The following is a 20,837-nucleotide window of genomic DNA, read 5'->3' as shown; positions in this document are numbered from 1 at the left end:
GTTTTTTGCAATATTGTATGATTTCAATTTTTACATTTAGATAGCTGATTTTTTTGGAGTGTATCCAAGTAATTGTGAGGTATGGATTGAGTTTTATGTTTTCACAGATGTTTATTTATCCATTTGTCCCAATACCACTTATTAGTGTCTGTCCTTTCCTCAGATGATTCGAGAAGCTACTTCTTTATCGTATATCAAATTTTCTTATGTTTTAGGGATCTATTTCTAGACCTTCTCTTCTCTTCTTTTGGTTTGTTTGTCTATTCATATACCAGTACAACCGACTTTTAGTTTTTGAAATAAGCCTTCATGATCTTTGAATATAAGAAAATAAAATTTATTTTAATAAAGTTGAACACTACCTGTAATATTAGACACAAAGATAACTAGTTTGTGTATATGTATGTGCAAGTATTTTGTCTCAAGGCAAGTTTTAGAGTCCTTAAAATGAAACATTTAGAGGAAAATAACTTTTTTGAGGGGGGTGGTGGTGCCAGGCACTGATATTCTGCCTCTAACTTGCTGGCATATATGGTAGTTAACTAGCCACATACTGCTCTTTAAATTTAGATTAATTAAAATGGAAAATTAAAAATTTCCTCAGTTGTAGTACGTCCTAAGTGCTTAGTAGCCACATATAGCTAATGGTTACTTTTTGGACAGGGCAAAAATAGAACATTTTCATTATAACACAAAGTTCTGTGGATAGCAGTGTAGTCTAGAACTTGAATCATATTTACGGCCTTTTCTAGCCTATTGAATTGATGGCAGAGAAGCAAAAAATCTCAAAGGACTAGAAGGTTCTGGAAATAACAGGGCAAAATGTAAAGTTATATGAAGAAGATACGTAACTTATTTTAAAAGACTCCCAGAGTGGGGAAAAATATTGTTTAAAATTCTGTTTAAGGGGTCATGGAGGAAAAATGAAAACATTTAAGAGTCTGACTTTGTATAAAGGATTCTGGTTCTTAGGAGTTGAATGTAATCTCCTTTGATTTAGACACTTCATCAGTTTATTGGAGATTTGTCTATATTAAATTTTATGTCAAGGTGATTTATTTCAGTTTAAGATGCTTCTAGTTTTGAAGGCAAAATTTGGTCATAGAAAAAAAGGAAAAGGGGGCGTATGCACAGGAAACAAAACTTAAGATGTTTTTGGAATATAAAAAAACCATGTCTTTTAGTGAGTTTTAAGAATTTAGTACTACAAACAGCATCCAGTTCTTTACAATGCTATGTAGGTAATTAGAAAATGGGTAAGATATGGAAAGATTATCAATATTTATTCATCTGTTTAATGTGGCATGAAACAAATAAGATATGGAAAGATTATCAATATTTATTCATCTGTTTAATGTGGCATGAAACAAATAAACGAAACATTTCTTGAAGTATTAATGCCTTCAAGAAGTCAGCAAAATTTAAATAGCAATTGCATAAGGTTAGTTACCTCAGAGATTTTGTCTCTGGGTCACCTCTGGGAGATGAAGGGCTGAATGTGAATTGACTTTGGAAGTCTTAGATTTTGGTGGGATTAGATAAGGAAGCCCTGTAGATAGACAACGTTCCCTACTTTTAAGGGGAATTTCATGCAGTTTTATTAAATCTGCGAGTATCTTCAGCAGTTAGCAAAATGCCTGAAAAGGTGCTAAGTATTTAATGAAACCATAAATCATTTAAATTTGATATCATGGAACTAGTTACACAAAATTTAGTCAGATATAACACATACTGTTTGCATAATGATCATATGGGGGGATCTATAATAATAATAATTTTTTTTTTTTAAGATTTCTTTTTAAATTTACATCCAGTAAAATTCTCTGGTGTATAGGTCTTAGGATTTTTTTTTTTTTTTTTTTTTTAAACTCACAGCCTTGAGATCAAGACCTGAGTTGGTATCAAGAGTCAGATGATTAACTAAGGCAGGGGCCCCCAGGTCTTACAAATTTTGACAAAGGCATACAGTGGCTTAACCACCACCACCACCACCGTAATCCAGATACAGAACAGTTCCATCAAACTGCCCTCCTCCCCCATCTCCAAATTAAACTGTGCTCTCCTTGACTGTGTTCTGTTTTATATTCCTTTCTTTCTGAGAATGTTATAGAAATGGAATCATCTGTATGCAAACTTTGAGTCTGGCTTCTTTAGCTTACCATAACACTTTTGAAATTACACTTTGTTGAGTGTATCAGTAGTAAGTCCAGTTACTTAAATGTTGTATTATTACGTGTGTACAGATACATTCATTTTTTTCCCCGTCTTTCTCTGTATTCTATGGATTGGATAATTTCTACTCATCTATTTTCAAGCCCCCCCTTCCCTTTTTTTCTCACCTTGCCTGCTATTGTGCCCATCTAATTGAAATTTTCATTTTAGTTATTGCTCTTTTCAGCTAGAACTGAATTTTTCATTTTTTGATAGTTTTCACTTGTCTATTGAGATTCCCTGTCTGCAACTCGTTAAAACCACCTTCTTATTTTAGTTCTTTGAATATATTCCCTTAATTGTTTACATATAAGGTTTGGAGTCATCATTTGCTAAATTCTAAGTCTGGACCTACTTGGAGTCACTTTCTATTGATTGCCTTTTTACTTCATTATTTCTTTGCATCTCATAATTTTTGGCTAAAATCAGAGCATTGTAATGTTGTCATGAGCAATATTTTTTTTATGTTCTAGTGGTACATTAACTTGCCTGGATTCAATCTGCAAACATTCTTTCCCAAGCACTATATTCTAACAAATACCTGTGCTTGGTTCTTCTTTCAGCTACTTGTTTTTCAGTTTGGTCTCTTGTGGAGTGAGTGGAGGAAAGTTCTTTCCCACCTGTGTGATTTGGTGGTTAGCCAAAAATTTGGGCTGAGATTATATTCAGATTTTGGAGCTCACCCTTAATTTCTAGCTCCTCTGCCTGCCCCTGACACCCTAAGCCAGTAAGGGCTTCAGCTTTCTGCAGCTTGGGCTGTGTCTGGTTGGGGAATGCACTCAGTTTAAAAAGCATCCAACTCCTAGATCTTATGCCCTGCAGTTTTCAAGGGTAAATTCCTCTATAGTCTACTGCAGAGGCCATTTGGGCTCTCCCTTTGGTACATGATTAATTTAGCTAAGCACACCTTATGCTCAGATTTTTGGGTCAGTACCTTTGTGGTTCTTTCATTCCCAATAAGTCTGACTTGAATTTCCAGCTGCACTTCCAGCTTTGGTGTTTTCTCTACTACTTTGAGCTGTATGGCTGTCTGGTTTCCTTCACCATATTTATAGGGGTTGGGAAGGGCACTCAGCATAAAAACTTCCCTCTGAACTTACAGTTCTGTTCCCTTTCAGGATACGCTTTTTTCCCCCACTACTTTGTGCTTTGGGACATTTGCCAATGCTTTTAAACTCCAGTTTTAAAAATATTTTATCCAGATAATAAATCATTGTTGTCTACAAGGGGCTCACGTGATCACTTCACTTGACTGCCTTTGTGGGAAGTTTCTTTTCACCCCTCTGGTTTACTTTTCTTTTCTTTTTTTTTTTTTAATTTTTTTTTAATGATTTTATTTATTTATTTGAGAGATAGAGAGAGAGCATGAGAGGAGAGAGATCGGTGGGAGAAGCAGACTCCCTGCTGGGAATCTGATGTGGGACTCGATCCCAGGACTCCAGGATCAAGACCTGAGCCGAAGGCAGTCGCTTAACCAACTGAGCCACTCAGGCGCCCTACTTTTCTTTTAAAAGTTATTTCTCCCTCTTCTATTTCTTTCACAATTATATGTAGCAGTATTCACTCTCTCCAGCCTCTCCACTTCTTGATGTAGATGAAATATCTTCTGTATATTTGCCTTTTTGTGCAGCTGAAGGTAGTCCTAGGCTCATAGCCCTGGCATCACTATGTGATTTTGTTCTTTTCATTGTTTTCCCTTTTACCTGTCAGGTCTTTCTCTCCAGTAACCACCATACTTGAATTACTTTGTTTGCAAAGTTTGAGAGTAATAAACAATTTTATGTTAATAAGGAAGTTTTTATATAATAACACTATTTAGAGTGAGATCTCAACAGGATGGACAAAGCCAAATTTGGCTGAAGTTTAAGAAAAAACAAAATCTGCGGGCGATAGGAGCAAATATGTGAATTTCTGTGTACCTAGCTTGGTACATTGGAAAGAACATGAGCTTTTTGTTAGACTGGGATTCTAATCTTAGCTCAAAAATCTCCTCATCTGTGAAACAGGATTATAATATTAGGTTGCTGCAAGCTTTAAATAGGAGAAAATTAAACTTCTTAGCTCATTGATACATAGTAAAGACAATAAATAGTTTCTATATACTGTCTTTTAAAAAAATCCTTCTGTGGTTCATTGCCATTAATTAATACTACCTGGAAATAATATCCCAAAGGCCACTTATTTATTTATTGTAGTCCTGAAGATTCTATTCGTCCATCCACCCTTTTTTAGATGGCAATATCCAAGAGAAGAAGAGTAATCAATTGCCTTTTTCCTAGCTGATTTTTGGCAGTCTCCTGAGTGCATGTCCCTAGCCAGTACACCCAGTTGTTTCAGCCTCTGTACAGATTATTTCTAAATTATTTAGAATTGTGATTATTTCTGTCATGCCTAAAAATAGCAATGAACTGTGACATGTTTTCTAAGAACTTTGTTTCCAGTAGTCCAGTAATTATTTTTTTGATTACAAGATCAATACAATAGTAAACTTTAGTTTGCCTTATATGAAGTAGACATTGGGGAGGCAAGAGTCCTATTTTATCTTATTTTTTTAAAAGATAGATTTATTTATTTATTTATTTGAGAGAAAGAGAGCGCGAGCGCGCGTGTGCGGGTACACACACAAGTGGGGGAAGGGGCAGAGGAAGGAGAAGCAGACTTCCCACTGAGCAGGGAGCCTGACACGGGACTTGAACCCAGGACCCCGGGATCGTGACCTGAGCCCCAAGGTAGATGCCTAACCAGTTGAGCCACCCAGGCACCCTAAGAGTCATATTTTAAAGGAACTTTTTATAATGAGTTTAGGTCAGGAAACAGAAGGATTAAATGTTTTTAGAATGAGAATTTTGATTACAGTGGAGAAAGTATGGACTGAATGGTGATAAAGAGGCCAACCGGGAGCCTTATTGATAGATGTTAAGGTTTTAATGAAGTCAGCAGCCTTAGAATGAAAAAGGAGAGGGGTGCCTGGGTGGCTCAGTCAGTTAAGTGTCTGTGGGATCCTGGGATCGAGCCCCACATCCCGCTCCCTGTTTGGCTGGGAGCCTGCTTCTCCGGCTCCCCCTGCTTGTGCTCTCTGTCAAATGGGTAAATAAAATCTTAAAAGAAAAAAAAAGGGGGGAGAGAAGGACCCAAAAGAATGTTTTGAAGTAGACTTGATGTTGGGAAATAAGTCAAGAATGACTTTAGGGTTTTTGACTTAGTGAATAGAGATGACACTAGCTGATGTGGGAGGCCAAGAAAGATCCTGGTGTTGTTGAATTTGGGGTGCTTATTGAAGAATTCAGGTAGCGATAATGAAGACAGAGTGTAGGTAGTATATAAAACAGTTGATGTTGTCAGGGGTTTGGTCTCATGGTTTTGTCTGGTGTCTCCCTGGGCCCAGCAAATGATGATGGAATCCTAAAGAACACCCAAACTTTAATGGACATGAAGAATTGGGGTAAGAGTGTAGCAACTATGCAGGTAGGAGACAGACACGGAGTAAGTGGTATATGGAAGCTTTAGCTGAGGCTTTTTTGGCTTGCTAGGGTGAGTTTTGGAGCACAGGAACAACGTACAACTTGCTCTAGCATCTTTTTTTTTTTTTTTTTTTTAAGATTTTATTCATTTATTTGACAGACAGAATTCACAAGTAGGCAGAGAGGCAGGCGGGGTTGGGGTGAGATGCAGGCTCCCTGCTGAGCAGAGAACCTGATGTGGGGCTCGATCCCAGCACCCTGGGATCATGACCTGAGCCAAAGGCAGAGGCTTTAACCCACTGAGCCACCCAGGCGCCCCTACTTTAGCATCTTAAAATAATTTGTATTGTATTCAGTGTTCCATAAGTTCTTGAATGAATGAAATAAAATATGTCACCAGGTGCCTGGGTGGCTTAATTGGCTAAGCATCTGTCTTCAGCTCAGGTCATGATCCCAGAGTCCTGGCATTGAGTTCCGCGTCCAGCTTCCTGGTTAGCAGAGAATCTGCTTTTCCCTCTCCCTCTACACCTCCCCCCGCTTGTGCTCTCTCTCTCTCAAATAAATAAAATATTAAAAAAAAAAAAATATGTCACCAACTGTGATGCAGAGATTGGTTAAGATAGATTATTAGACATTTCAGCAGCAGCTCTTTCTGTCCACAGGTCCTGTCCCTGTGCTTTAGTAAAACCACCAAAAAAAAAAGGTACTAGACAATTCAAAATAGTATATAATGTGTGTCATTTGCCTTTTATCTATTTGTAGTTTTATCTGTAGCTTATCGATAAAATTTGAAAACACAGGAGCACATCTAGGCAAACACAGGCATATTTTTTCCAGGTATCTCAGCTTGAATTTCACTTGTTTTTAGCATGTTTGTAGCCATGACTGTTGGGAGTAAGGATTGGGGAGAAATCTTTCACATGGTGATACCCAAGTTTTAATGACAAATGAAATGTAATTATGATTTTCCAGTGGACCTTTTTGGTAGTTTTCATCAGAAATTCTTCACTTTTTTGTGTCTAGCTGTAAAATACATGCTTATTAATAGGATTGATTAGTAACATATTGTTTTTTCCTTTCTGCTAGTTACATGCTACCCTCTGGAAAATGCTGGAAAATGTGGATCTTAATTTACCTTATGCGTTCTTTGTGGTTGTATATTTTAGTCACTTCCTCTTATGGTTTAGGGTCATTCTTCTCTCAGTGGACATCTTTGGGTGTCCATAGGGGGTATGTCTTATAGTTAAGGGTTAGGAGGAGATAAAATGCTCTTGTAAAGAAATGTTAATTCCTGAAATAGCTTACTGGAAGACCTCTATAAATAAGGCAAAAAATGTTCTAAATCTCATTCTACACCTAAGCTAAGCCTTTCTACATTTTTCTTTTTCCTTTTTATCAATTTTTCTTGATTTTTTTTTTTTTTTACCTTTTGTGTCCCACTTGCTCTGTGACTACTTTTTTCTGATTTTTTTTCCTTGTCTCTGATTTGTTCATTCTCACCCTTCTCTTCTGCTTCATCTCTTCAGTATGCATAACTAGATATAATCTCAAATTGAAGTTTTAAGGAGTTTTTATATTTAATTTTATTTATGAAAGAGAGAACACAAGGTGGGGAAGGGCAGAGGGAGAGGAAAAAGCAGACTAGCCACTGAGCAGGGAGCTTGATGTAAGACTCCATCTCAGAACTGAAATTATGACCTGAGCCAAAGGCAGATGCTTAACCAACTGAGCCACCCAGGTGCCCCCACTTGGATGTCTAAAGAGTTTCTTTTTTAGTAAAAACATTTTAATTTTTATAATTAAAAACTGAAGAGAGATTGAGACTTTTTGTTTTCAAAATAATTTTATAGTTTTTATGTTCATCTGCTATCTGATTTTTTAATCACAGTGATCCTTAAAGAAACATGTTTCCTTTTCCAGGAGCATACAGCAAATAAACTGTGTGGGGTTTGCTGAGCAATTTGAATTAGTCATTGTACAATTCTCCCCCTTCTCCTTTTCTGTTATTTTTTAAAAAAGTTTATTTAAGTAATCTCTACACCCACTGTGGGGCTTAAACTCCTGGCCCCAAGATCAAGAGTCTCATGCTCTTCCAATTGAGCCAGCCAGGCACTCCCTTTTCTATTATTTTTGATAGATCACTGATTTACTTATATATTTACATGTTTATTATATTAAAGTGTTCACTTATTATAAGATTTTCAATTACTTTTGGAAAGAAATTACTAACTAGCTATGAAGAAAAAAATTATAAAATAGCAAAAGTTTCTATAAAGTGGAAATATTTCCTTTTTTATTTTTTATGGAAATACTTCTTTTTTCTGAGCTCTGAGATGTACTCACAATTTTAGTAAGTTTACCTTTGGCATTTTTTGTGAGATATGGGAATTTTTTTATGAAACTCAGTTCTGGATTCCTTTTTACTTTTATGCATAATTCCTCCTCCCTTCCCTCTGTCAAATCCATCTTGGAGAAGTGTACAGAAAGCATACAGGAGTGGGTGTCAGGAAACCTGGGCTCTAGTCCAAATTATAGAACTTTGTTCTAATTGTTTGACCTCATTTGGTTTTTCTTTTGGTGTTTCCGGTCTCTAAACGTCAAATTTGATCTACTGTTTACAAACAAAATATTCCAGCCTGAGAATATTTCAAGATCAAGACATCATTCTATATTCTAAATTTTCATTGTTCTTTATAATCCTGCCATTTACCAACATTGTGACCTTTGGCGAAGTTACTACATGACTGAGACTGTTTCTTGTTTGTGGGCATGATAAAGTGATTGTGAAGATTAAATTGGATAGTGAAATATACTTCAAAATACTTAGTTCAGGTATTCTGTAAAGCTGTTAACTTTCTTATTATTTTATGACTATAATAGAACTGTCACAAGTCTCACATATGAAAGGCATGAAGTATATGAATCATCAATACCATATTTTTGTGGTAATTACATGTAAAGAAACATGTAAGGATGTAAAGAAACATGATGTTAAATTCTTTTTGAGTTTCTATTCAGGGTCTTTTAACTTGATTAAAGAAATCAATTTGTTATTTGGTTTTACTAGATGTTTTGTTAAGCATCTTAAAAGTTTTAGTAATTAAATGTATTCTAGGTGAAATTTTGTCTGAAAGAATCATTCTGTGGAATTGTTTTGCCTTTTTTGGTTCGATATTAATGTTTGGAACCATGAGATACACAGATGGCAGTTAGGGATATTTACTAAATATAAATAGCACTCTATTAAACTGTTGGGGGTAGGGGGTAGTGGATTCAATAGAGGAATCAAATGAAAAATACCTAAAAAGCCTTCTGATGCTGATTTTAATCTCATTGGTGGCATTTTGTATGTCTAGTATTTTATAATCCTGCTCATCACTTTAAAAATATGTCACAGTAATATCAGAAAGTATGTAAAATTCTTGACTTTTTATTCTGCGTGGAATAGATTTAAAGGTCAACACTACTCTTTTATGTAGGTTATGGGTGCTACATATGTGCTTTCAGAGCAGTAGTGTGAGGAAGCTTGAAGTGGGATGGCAGGACGGCCTCATCCTTATGACAGTAACTCCAGTGATCCAGAGAATTGGGATCGGAAATTGCATAGTAGACCTCGTAAACTTTATAAACATTCAAGGTAGGTAGAAAATATGCATTTCACATATCAAAGCTCTGATAAAATCGACTTCTATAAAGAATCAAACTGCATTTGGTTGTGGCAAGTCCTGTCAGAGGATGGGGGCTGGTTTACAGAAAATAATGTTTGCATTTCTCCTTAAAAAACTTTCACAGAAACATTTCTTTTTAATCTTCTTATATTTGTATTTATTTGAATTTTTGTTTCTCTTTCTAAATAATGTTATAATCTTCTTAGTCGACCCCATGAATAAATGCTGTAATTAATTTGACTATGAGCTCTGGCAAGACAGGTTATTTCTTTGTATTTAAAACTCTCTAATCGGAACTTATTTTGTGTTCTAAATACACTGTGTGTATAGAGTATACATAATAATTTATAGGCTGTGTCATATTATGTTGTCATCCCGATTCTAATGGGAAAATCAGTCTTTCTGCAATGACTCTTCTGGTTCATTTGAAGTTTGATGCATTAAATGAAATTCATCTAAAAAATTTCTGCCCATTTGTATATTATATGTAAAGCTTTCGTTTTGTACTGTGTGACTTAATGAGGAATACCTCATTTAGAATACTTTATGATTTGCTATTTTAAGGTGTTAATTGGCAGCTCATAAACCTCACACATTACAGGTATGTAAGCATGTTTTCATAGAGTTTTGTGCTTTGTAAATATTTACTTACAGAATAATATCAAACATTCGATTTTCTTGAATGTAAAATTATCATAATCACTGATAACTGTTACCAGTTTTCTTAAAAAAATTAAAAACATTCTGTGATACTGAAATCCTTCTTGTAAGTTTGAAGAAGTAACTCAGGTACTCATTGACTATATACTGTAATTAGAAGGTATGAGTAACTGGTACTCTTTAAGTCTCCTGACAAGATGTCTGTCTTTATTGTGGACTTTTAATGTGGAGAGGTCTAGAGTGGAAAAGTTAAGTTGACTCACTAATTTATAAGTGCACACCAATGATAATGAGTGTTTTTTGGTTTATTTGTTCATTTTTGGGGGCATGGGTATATATGTGTGTGTGCTTCAACTGGTGCTCTTGTACTTCTTCTCTATCCTGCTTATTATATGGATAATTATTTTGTCTCTGAGATTAAAGAGATACTCGTTTTTTCTCATTAAGTGTGGGATATTTTTATCTGCTATGTTGTATACATTTTTCCAGGTGAATTCTGTTATCCTTCCTAGTTCTTAATATTTTTCTGCTCATGTACAGTACTGCATTATATATGAAGAGAAGAAAGGTGAAAATAAGCTGTTGTTTGCTTTATAAAAGGTAAATGCCCAGTGAGGAAAACTACTAGTACTTTTTCATTCCTGTTGTTTCATTTCAAAAACAGCAAACATCATAGCTTTTCTTGATACCTATAACATCAGTAACTTTTTGGTGCTCTTCTCAGGTAGAATGCAGCAATATTGATTATTTAAATGAAAAATATTAAAGAGAAATAGAAAATAAATACCAATACATTATTTGTTTTTAATGGAAAGATGGAAAGACCATGAAATCTTTTGAACTGATTATTCTTTTAAGATTTTATTTATTTGACACAGAGAGAGAGAGAGAGCGCACACACAAATGGGGAGTGGGAGCAGGAGGGAGAGGGAGAAGCAGGCTCCATGCTGAGCAGAGACCTACCCCCCCACCCCCCTCACTCCCATGGGTATGGATCCCAGAATCCTGGGATCATGACCTGAGCTGAAAGCAGACGTTCAACTAAGCCACCCAGTGCCCCCTTTGAGCTTATTTTAACCTCATTCATGGAAATTCTGCCCAAGGGAAAACAGCTTATTTTTAGAGACCTCTAGTTCATAAGAATACTTTTGAGGATACTTTAAAAATATAAGCAATTTTACTTTTTAAAAATGGCATTCTTTGAGTTGATACTAGAATAATTGGGAAGTTTTAAAAACTAACAACCAGCAAGTATGGTTGAGATACTGCACTCAGTTCAGTAGAGATTCAGAAGTTTGTCAGGGTTACATCATGGAATGCTTAAAATCCATATATGGAACAATTAGAGGACAATAGAGCACCAACCTGTGGTAGTGAGTTGTAGTAATATTAGAAGGAAGTTCAAAGAAGCAGTCAGTATCAACTGAGTGATAATGAGACTTGAAATAATCCTTGAATGATTAGGTAGATTGATGGACATTCCTACCAGGGACTTTCTGGAGATAACCTTGATTAGATTTGAATGTGGAACTCTATGAATAGTATTAGTTTCCCCAGTTGACAAATGGGAAACAAACAAACAAACAAATAAAACGAGGTTAATAAACTTGCCCAAGACCATCCAGTTTCTCAATTGCAAACCTAAAATTTATATAATCTCTTTTTCAAAAATTTTATTTATTTATTTGAGAGAGAGAGAGCGAGAGCATGAGAGGGGAGAAGGTAAGAGGGAGAAGCAGACTCCCCATGGAGCTGGGAGCCCAGTGTGGGACTTGATCCCAGGTCTTCAGGATCATGACTTGAGCTGAAGGCAGTCGTTTAACCAACTGAGCCACCAGGCACCCTGGCAAACCTGTTTATAAACAAGTTTCTCATTCTTTTTATTTTTAACATTTTCAGTAACTTATTATGGTACATTTTAAATACATATAGAGAAAACAGGTATAATAAACCCCTCTGTACTCCTATCTTAGCTTCAAGTTGTTTTCAACTCATGGCTAGTTGTGTTTCATCTGGGCTTCTATGCACTCATCCTTTTTTTGTTGTTTGTTTGTTTGTTTTTTTTTAAATCTTGTATATTTTTAGGGATATTTGAGCAAAAGAAAGCTAGACAAAACACTGGCTTAAGTTAGTGATTTATTTTTCTTGTATGTAGACAGGCAGATAGGCAATGCCTGATGTGGATTTGTATGCAGATAGGCAATGCCTGATGTGGATTTAGTGGCTTAAGTTTGTTGGGATCAAAAATTCCTGATTTTCGGGGCGCCTGGGTGGCTCAGTGGGTTAAAGCCTCTGCCTTCGGCTCAGGTCATGATCCCAGGGTCCTGGGATCGAGCCCCCCATCGGGCTCTCTGCTCAGCAGGGAGCCTGCTTTCTCCTCTCTCTCTCTCTGCCTGCCTCTCTGCCTACTTGTGATTTCTGTCTGTCAAATAAATAAATAAAAATCTTTAAAAAAAAAAAAAAGTCTCTTTAAAAAAAAAAATTCCTGATTTTCTTCTTTTTTCATGGTCACAAGATAGTTTACTGTAGCTCCAGACATCATGTCTACCTTCCAGATGAGAATGAGGTAGAAGGGAGAAGGGGACAGTGGAAAAGGGGTTTCATTTTTAGTAGGAAATTAAATTTCTCAGAAATTTCCAGCAGGCATCTGCTTATAAATCATTGGCTAGAATTATGTCATATGGTCCTCTTTGGGTCTTAGAAGCTAAGAAATGTAGATGGGCACATTGCCACCTCAAACAGTGTTGGGGATTTAAATTTATAAAAATCAAATGTCTCAGTTTGTTTAGGCTTCTATAACAGAGTAACCGTAGATTGAGTGGTTTATAAACAAATTTATTTCTCATGGTTCTGGAGGCTCGAGAGTCCAAGCTCAAGATGCTGGCACATTTGATACCTGGTAAGGGCTTGCTGTGTCTTCACATGGTAAAAGGGGCTATGAATCTCTCTGGGGTCTTTTTTTATCAAGTACTAATCCAGTTTATGAGGGCTTTGCCCTCAAGACCTAATTACCTCCTCACTGCTAAATACCATCACATTGGGGGAATACATTCCAGTCTATGAATTTTGGAAGGACACAGACAGTCTTCAGCAGTAAAGAAATAAGCGTATTTTATTGGTTCAATTTTTGTGCATAATTTTAAAAAGTCTTGTATAAATTTATATTTTCTATTCACATTTTGGAATTGCCTGCATTTTCAGATTTTTAAAATTTTTTTTTCCTCTACTTTTCCTTACTAGCAATGATAAAAATAAATTTCTTGAATTCTATAAATGATAAGACTTACTATATATGTGTGCTTACCATTGAGGCTTTGCCTTATGGTTTCATTTCAATCTAATAAACTTCAAGGTACTTTTTTGAATTTTATTTTAAATGTAGATTTGCTTTGTATAGCACTGTGATATAAAAGACAAGGAAGTTAATCTCAACATGGATGGACTTCAGGATGCCTATGTTTCCTATGGCTTAAATGAGTGCATACAAATAAATTAGTTAAAAAATTACTGAACTTTGTTTCTTTCTAAGTAGTTGTATGGTTAATACTTGTATAGAGGAGTGTGTAGCTTGCTGAGAGGTTAAATATCATTTCAGTTGAAGTGTGTTTGGCTTGAATTGCAACAACTTTGAATTACAAATTATAAGAGTTTTTTGCTACTTAAAAAGGGAAAAAGAAAGTACCTTTTCTGTACAACTAGCATTAAAATGGCTAAGTTGACAGTATGCTTAAAAGCTCCTGAATGTTTGAATTGGGTTGAATATAACTAAAACTCAGATCTGCAGTCTGCTCAGGTTACTAAAGATAAACGCATCATACATTCAATATCAGACTTTGCCGCAAGGTTTCATTCCCACATACAAGTACGCATGCTCCTTTCTTCTGAGACTGCGTGAAGGTTGAGCTTTACAGTTTCCTTTTTAAGTCACTTCGTAGTCCCAGCAGTAGTTTAGAAATAGAAAAGTTTGGTTGCTTTAACGAATAGTTCTTGAGTGGATTCATAAAGTACAATATTTTTTCTTTGGTTTTAAAGAGAAGCTTTACTTCCCAGAATGGGTACACAGTAGAATATCAAAAGGAAAAAAGAAAGTTAGCTGCATCTTAGTTTTCTAAAACCTGGCAAGCTGGCACAGCTAGAATTAGCATTACAGATGGCATTTGGCAACATAGCTACATATCACCAAGCCCTCATCTCCTGAGTTTTCTTCAGCCTGTCTATCAATTACAATATCCAATCACTGCACAGAGATGGAGAAATGGGATGATCACAGCTCACACGATGCTGTTTGGTTAGAAACGTCAGTGCTGCACAACCCACGGCTGAGTCAGTGTCTGTGAGAAAATGAACTGAATTAATATATAGAGGGGGTTGTATCTCTGAACATTTGCAGCCTAAATAACCGCAATAGCATTATTCCACAGTAGAGGGAGGAAAGCTAGAGAAGTCTATGGACAGGGGACGCAGGGGGGAGACTGGGAAATTTTCTGATTGTTCAGAGGAATCTTGAAGATGATGGAAATATCAGATGTGCTAAAGTTTCCTAGTAATGCCCAAGGATGCTGACCTGGCTTTCAGTGCTGCATTGTTTGAAAAAGCAGAGTCCCTTTATACTCTGATTTCAGAATTTTTTTCTTGTTTTTGTGTGTCTACCTTGGCATATACTAAAGTAAGGTGTGTATTCATTTATTACATGATATCACTGGGTTATAATTCTATACATCTTTGAATATGAGAGAGATTGAGAAAGATGTTTGGCCTTTGTTTCATTATGATCATTTACTTTTCTGGATGAAAAAGATCATATGTCTTGATTGTCGGCTTAATGGCCAGTCATTTAAAATAAATGGAGTGTGTTTTTATTGTTTTCATGGGTTTGATGCTTTGTTTCTTATTTCATTTTAAGTCTTAGATTCTTCATGTAACTTGGGAGAATGCATTATGTTTGGTATTGTTTTTTGTGAATATTATAAACAGTTCAAGGAAAGACTAATATAAAATATTTTTAATATATTTGAAAATTAAATTCAAGATAGACAAATGGAATAGTTGAAATAATTTTCTAAAGAAAGGGATAAATGTATTTTTATTTTTGGATGAATTAATGGTTAGCTGGACCACTTATATACAGTAGTATTTTACAGAATTTAATATATTTGAATGATAAATTTTAACTGGTTAACATGACTTTTTTTCTAGTCTCTTGGAACATAGTAGACTCTGAATAGATGATCTAGATGTTGCCCTTGAACTAGAGAGTAAATTAGATAAGTTTCTGGGTTATTGCAAAATGATTTGCAACCAGAGAGAATTTCTAAATAAATATAATTGTTCTTGCTATGAGATTTTAAATCTTAACAGGTGACATTGCTTACTTTATTTAGAAATTTTAGCTCAGTATTAAACACTTAAGAATAATTTTTTCTTTTGTCTTCATTATTCCTGTCCTACTGATGCTTCATTTTATAGGGATTTGGGGGGATATATATTTTTAAATTATTTTTAATGTTTTTAAATAGTTAATAAGAGCCTTTCCTTGAAATGACAGGAAGTTTTTGTGATTGCCCCCATTTAATTTCTAGGAGTTCAAATGGTCATCTTGATGGTTGTCACAACTTATTTATATGTTTAGGCTAGTTAGTGATATCTTGTATTTTGGCATTTTTTTGTGGTTTGGTATCCATAAATGTTTTCCTAAGCTTCTTTTAGTAATAGAGTTATAAAAGCAGAAATCTCAAGCTTAACCTTTTTGTTTTATTCTTGGTATTTTTCTCTGGTTTTGCTGGTTCTTTAAAATAATAATGCCTGTGTTATTTTAAAAGTGATACATACTCATTATATGAATTTGATAAATACAGAAAGCACATAGAAAAATATAAAAATATGTTAAAACATTTTTCTTTTGATCATAGCTTAAATATTTTTTGATATAACCTATTTTTTGTGTATGTATAAAAATATAAAATCACATATATATTTAAAGGTGGTTTTGAATATTACCACTGTATGTACTGTTATATAACCCATTTTTTTTACACTTAATTATGAACATCCTCTATGTCATGAAATAGTCTTACATAGCATAATTCTTAAGAACTGTGTAGTGTTTTATGTATATTTATTTTATAATTTGTCAGTTTGAGTTTTCCTAATTTTTGATTAGAGAAAAGATCAGCATGATTCCACAGGATAAATTTTTCTTAAAAAAGGAAGAATGTTTTAGGGAGTTAAGTAAAAATGTGATTTTGATATTTTTCTGACAGAGAAAGATCCTTACTGTGACTACACAGTAAACTTCTGAAAGATATGCGCTACTTTTAAAACAAAGCAAATAGCTAGGATTGCCATAATAATAAAGTATAGAAAAGAAATCTTTACAACAATTAGGAAAACAATGAGCTGAGACTTTGAAAATATGCTGAGACCAACCAAAAGTGTATCTTATATTACATTTAAAAAGGTAATCAAGGAGAGTGTAATAATAATGCCTGACAACGTAGGAAGAAAAAAAAAATCCCTCAGCTCTTATTTAGAAGCTTCTTTGTTAAAGAGGAAGAGCCAACCACCACCACCACCAATAATAACAAAGCAAACATTGCTACGAAGGACATAAAAATCAACAGGGGTATAGTGATGAAGAATGTATCTAGTTAAATGAGTTATCCTCTGGGTCAGTTGAAATATCTTAAATTTATAAAAGGAACTGCCTATAAAATTTTAAGTTATTGGTATTATTTGTAATTTCTAAAGATTTTTGGGAGAATACTAGAAGTCTAAAAGATGGAGAATTCTAGGTCTGATTTTGAGAAAAGTAGATTTTAGAACAAAAAATGAAAAGGGTAGTTTATGACTAACTTGAAGAAAAATAGGTTAAAAATGATCCAGAATGGGTTTGCTAAAAATAGATTGAGAGCAATTTTCTGATGCAGTTGGTAGACTAGTAGCAATATAATGTATTTGGACTTAAGCTTAGTTTTTGGTAAAGTCTATTTTTATATGCTGGGGTGTATAGTGAAGGGAAAAATGAGTTAAGTCATTTGTGTTAATCAACACAATTTTGATTTTGAATGACCCTACCCAAGATTATCGATCTTGGAAGGTGACTTTGTTCTTTGCTTTGTCTCATTGTATATCTGAAGAAGGCAAATTATCAAGTTTATAGGGGACAATGAAGAAAGAAGGATAGGAAATGATAAATTAAATGATCCAAAATGACCCGAGTTTGTATTGTTAGACCAAATTTAAATGGGTTTTTTTGGGGGGGGTATGCATAAGGCCTGAAAAACACTAATGTGCTTAAGTTAGCATGGCTTTATAATTTCACACATGGAAGAGATCTGGGCATGTTTTTTGGCAGTAAATTTGATACAAAACAAAAGTATAATACGGCTGCCATCATTCCATTTTCTCACCCACCCTCCCTGCTTAAAAAAAAAAAATCACAGGTAATGGAAAAGAAGGCTAGAGCCACCCTACTGTACACCAGAGTATTATTGTCTTTAGTTCTGTGTATATTCAAAGGAAGAATATGAAGAAGTTGGAAACCTTAAGGAACTAATGAGAGGGTTGGGGGCAGCTCTGATTGATACTAAGGAATCTCATAAGACGCATCTTCAAATATGTGAAGAGTCACCCTTTTGGAAATGACACTATATTTGGTTTCAGTCAGACTTGTTTGAGGTTGAAAGCATGAGCTCTGAAATTGAACTGCTTAGTTCACATCTCAAACCTGCCATTTAATTTGTTACCTGATTTTAGGAGAGTTCCTTAGGCTCTAAGCTTCCATTTTTCTCAAATGGGGACAGTTTTGAGGATTAAATGAAAATGTATGTAAAGTTCTCAGAGCTGTACCTGGCACGTATTAAATGCTCAGATCTTAGTGTTGTTTTTATTATTGTCATTTGGCCCTAGCAGGTAGAACTAGGGCAGCAGTTCTCAACTAGAAGTGTGATTTTTGCCCCTCAATGGGCTTTGGCAATGTCTGAGGACATTTTTGGTAATGACTGGGAGGAAGGAGTACTACTAGTATCTAGTAGTGCTGCTGGAGTAAGGAGTACTACTAGTATCTAGTAGTGTTGTGGGAAGCTGGAGGTGCTTCCCTCCACAAAACTTAGATTTTGTGTTTGTATAGTATTTCTTGGGATACTTAGGTATATTGAATGATCAGTAAAGGGCTTCTGATACTAATTTTATCAATCTAGTTTAGCAGAGTAGTTTAGATTTTTTGTTTCATTGCTTAAAATTTTAGTATGAGGATGGAGGAGGGAATTTAATGAAGTAAGTCAGTTTGTGTTTTCAAAAGGCCATTTGGAAATACAAGTGACTGTCGGATTGTAATTTCTCTGGAAACATGTTTTGTGAAACCAATTCATTAAAATATTGACAATTTGATATAAACATTTCTAAAACTAAATCTTGTATTTGTACCTCATATTTTTTCCCCCACTGGTTTATTTTCCCCCATTAGTAATGAGTAGGATAGACGCTCCAAAAGGTTTTTAAAAGTAATTACAATTTTTTTTTTTAAGATTTTATTTATTTCTTTGGCAGAGACAGATCACAAGTAGGCAGAGAGGCAGGCAGAGAGAGAGGAGGAAGTAGGCTCCCTGCCAAGCAGAGATCCCGATGCGGGGCTCAATCCCAGGACCCTGGGATCATGACTTGAGCAAAGGCAGAGGCTTTAACCCATTGAGCCTCCCAGGCACCCCAGTAATTACAATTTTTTGAACCATCTTTAAATGTACATGATTATGTATGCATTGTAATATTATTCTCAATCATGAACAATAACTTGCACAAAGTACTCAATAAATATTTATTGAATAAATGACTAATCAGTAGATACAAAATACATCTGACCATTAATTTAGATCTGTGCAGTTAATATAATATTATACATATATATAATAGTTAATATAATGTATATATATACATCTTATATGTATATATATATATATTTTTTAAGATTTGTTCATTATTTTAGAGAGAGCATGTGTTGGGGCTAGAGGGTGAGGGAGAGAGAGAATCACAAGCAGACTCTGTGCTGAGTGCAGAGCCTGACATGGGGCTTGATCCCACAACCAGGAGATCGTGACCTGAGCCTAAATCAGGAGTCCCGACGCTCAACCAACTGAGCTACTCAGGCACCCCTGGTGGTAGCTATATTTTAAAACTACCTTATAATTGTCTATGGTAGGGAATTGCTTAAGACTGTTAAGTGTATAGTGATTTCCAGTTCCCAAATTTTTACCTCTAACCTGGACCTTTCCCCTGAACTTTAGATTTATGTGTCTGACTCCTTATTTGATATCTGCATTTGGATGTTGAATAAACCTCTCACTCTTTACAATGTCTAAGATACATCTACACTTTCCAAACTTAATCTTCCCACTCTCATTCTCATGTAGTAAATGGAACTTCAATTCTTTTAGTTGCTCAGACCAAAATAATAGAGTCATCCTTGACACTGCTCTCTCACCTCCTACATTAATCTCCGAAATTTCGAAAAGTCTTATTCTTCAAAAGGTATAGTCCCATCCACTCTTTGCCATGTGCACTGCTACAGCTCTGGGCCAAGTCATTTTTAGCTCTCACCTGAAATATTTGCAGTAGCCTTTGAATTGGTCATTTTATTCTACATTTGTATCCTTATCTTCCACTTGATCTAATAAAGTTAGATTATGTAACTTACACTTCACTGGTACCCAGATCACTCAGATCAAAAGCAAAAACGCATTATCTATCTATCTAGTCTTTTTTTTGTATTTCATCTTTTAAAAAAGATTTTATTTATTTATTTGAGAGAGCATGAGTGCACACGAGTGAGGGAGAGGGTAAAAGGGAGAGAGAATAGCAGACTCCCCACTGAGCAGGAAGCCCAACGTCGGTATCCATCTGGGGACCCCAAGATCATGACGTGAGCTGAAGGCAAATGCTTAACTGACAGCCAGCCAGGAGCCCTGCAAAAACCCTTAAACATTCCTTTTTTTTTTTTTTTTTTTAAGATTTTATTTTATTTGATAGAGAGAGAGATCACAAGTAGGCAGAGAGGCAGGCAGAGACAGAGGGGGAAGCAGGCTCCCTGCTGAGCAGAGGGCCCGATGCAGGGCTCGATCCCAGGACACTGAGATCATGACCTGAGCCGAAGGCAGCGGCTTAATCCACTGAGCCACCCAGGCGCCCCCCTTAAACATTCTTTTAAGGCCCTTCATAATCTAGTCCTACTCTTGTTTCTCTGAGCTCATCTTTTTTTTTTTTTTTAAGATTTGTTTGTTTATTTTATTTTATTTTAAGATTTTATTTATTTATTTGACAGACAGATCACAAGTAGGCAGAGAGGCAGGCAGAGAGAGATGAGGAAGCAGGCTCCCTACTGAGCAGAGAGCCCGATGCGGGGCTCGATCCCAGGACCCTGAGATCATGACCTGAGCCGAAGGCAGAGGCTTTAACCCACTGAGCCACCCAGGCGCCCCTGTTTATTTTAGAGAGAGAGAGTGTGTGAGCAGGGGCCAGGGGGCAAAGGGAGAGGAGTAAGTACACTCCACACTGAGCACAGAGCCTGATGGCTCTATCCCACAAACTGAGATCACAACCTGAGCCTAAACTAAGGTGGATGCTTAAACTGATTGCACCACCTAGGCGTCCCTGAGCTCATCTTTTAACATTGTCTTGCTTTCTGTGCTTCAGGAATCCTGGCCTTCTTGAATGCCATGAAAAAGCCAAAGATTACTCTTGCCACAGGGTCTTTGCACCCTCATATATTCTCATATTTCTGTTTTTGTTTTCCTTAGATCTTTGGTCAGATATCTTCTCAGATCACTTTGACCACTCTATGACAGAT

General features: G+C 35.6%; 1 protein-coding gene across 5 annotated transcripts in view; it reads left to right on the top strand.

Annotated features, from left to right (window-relative positions):
• The window catches only part of BTBD10 (BTB domain containing 10), a 73,241-nt gene that overhangs the window by 9,902 nt on the left and 42,502 nt on the right, over nucleotides 1–20,837 (top strand). Inside the window, exon 2 of one of the 5 annotated variants that reach the window (XM_032356648.1) lies at nucleotides 9,152–9,309. The exons of 2 other annotated variants lie outside the window; for them this stretch is intronic. In XM_032356648.1, the coding sequence (XP_032212539.1) occupies nucleotides 9,209–9,309 (101 nt within the window). In that variant the 5' untranslated portion in view covers nucleotides 9,152–9,208. Of the gene's footprint in view, nucleotides 1–9,151; nucleotides 9,310–13,769; nucleotides 14,672–20,837 lie in introns of those variants that run through there. 2 more of the 5 variants (XM_032356651.1, XM_032356647.1) reach the window with 2 other exon arrangements.

This window comes from Mustela erminea, chromosome 9 (assembly GCF_009829155.1).
Source record: "Mustela erminea isolate mMusErm1 chromosome 9, mMusErm1.Pri, whole genome shotgun sequence".
Lineage (NCBI taxonomy): Eukaryota > Metazoa > Chordata > Mammalia > Carnivora > Mustelidae > Mustela > Mustela erminea.
The sequence above is the reverse complement of the archived record's forward strand: the minus strand, read 5'-3'. Positions and strand labels throughout refer to the sequence as shown.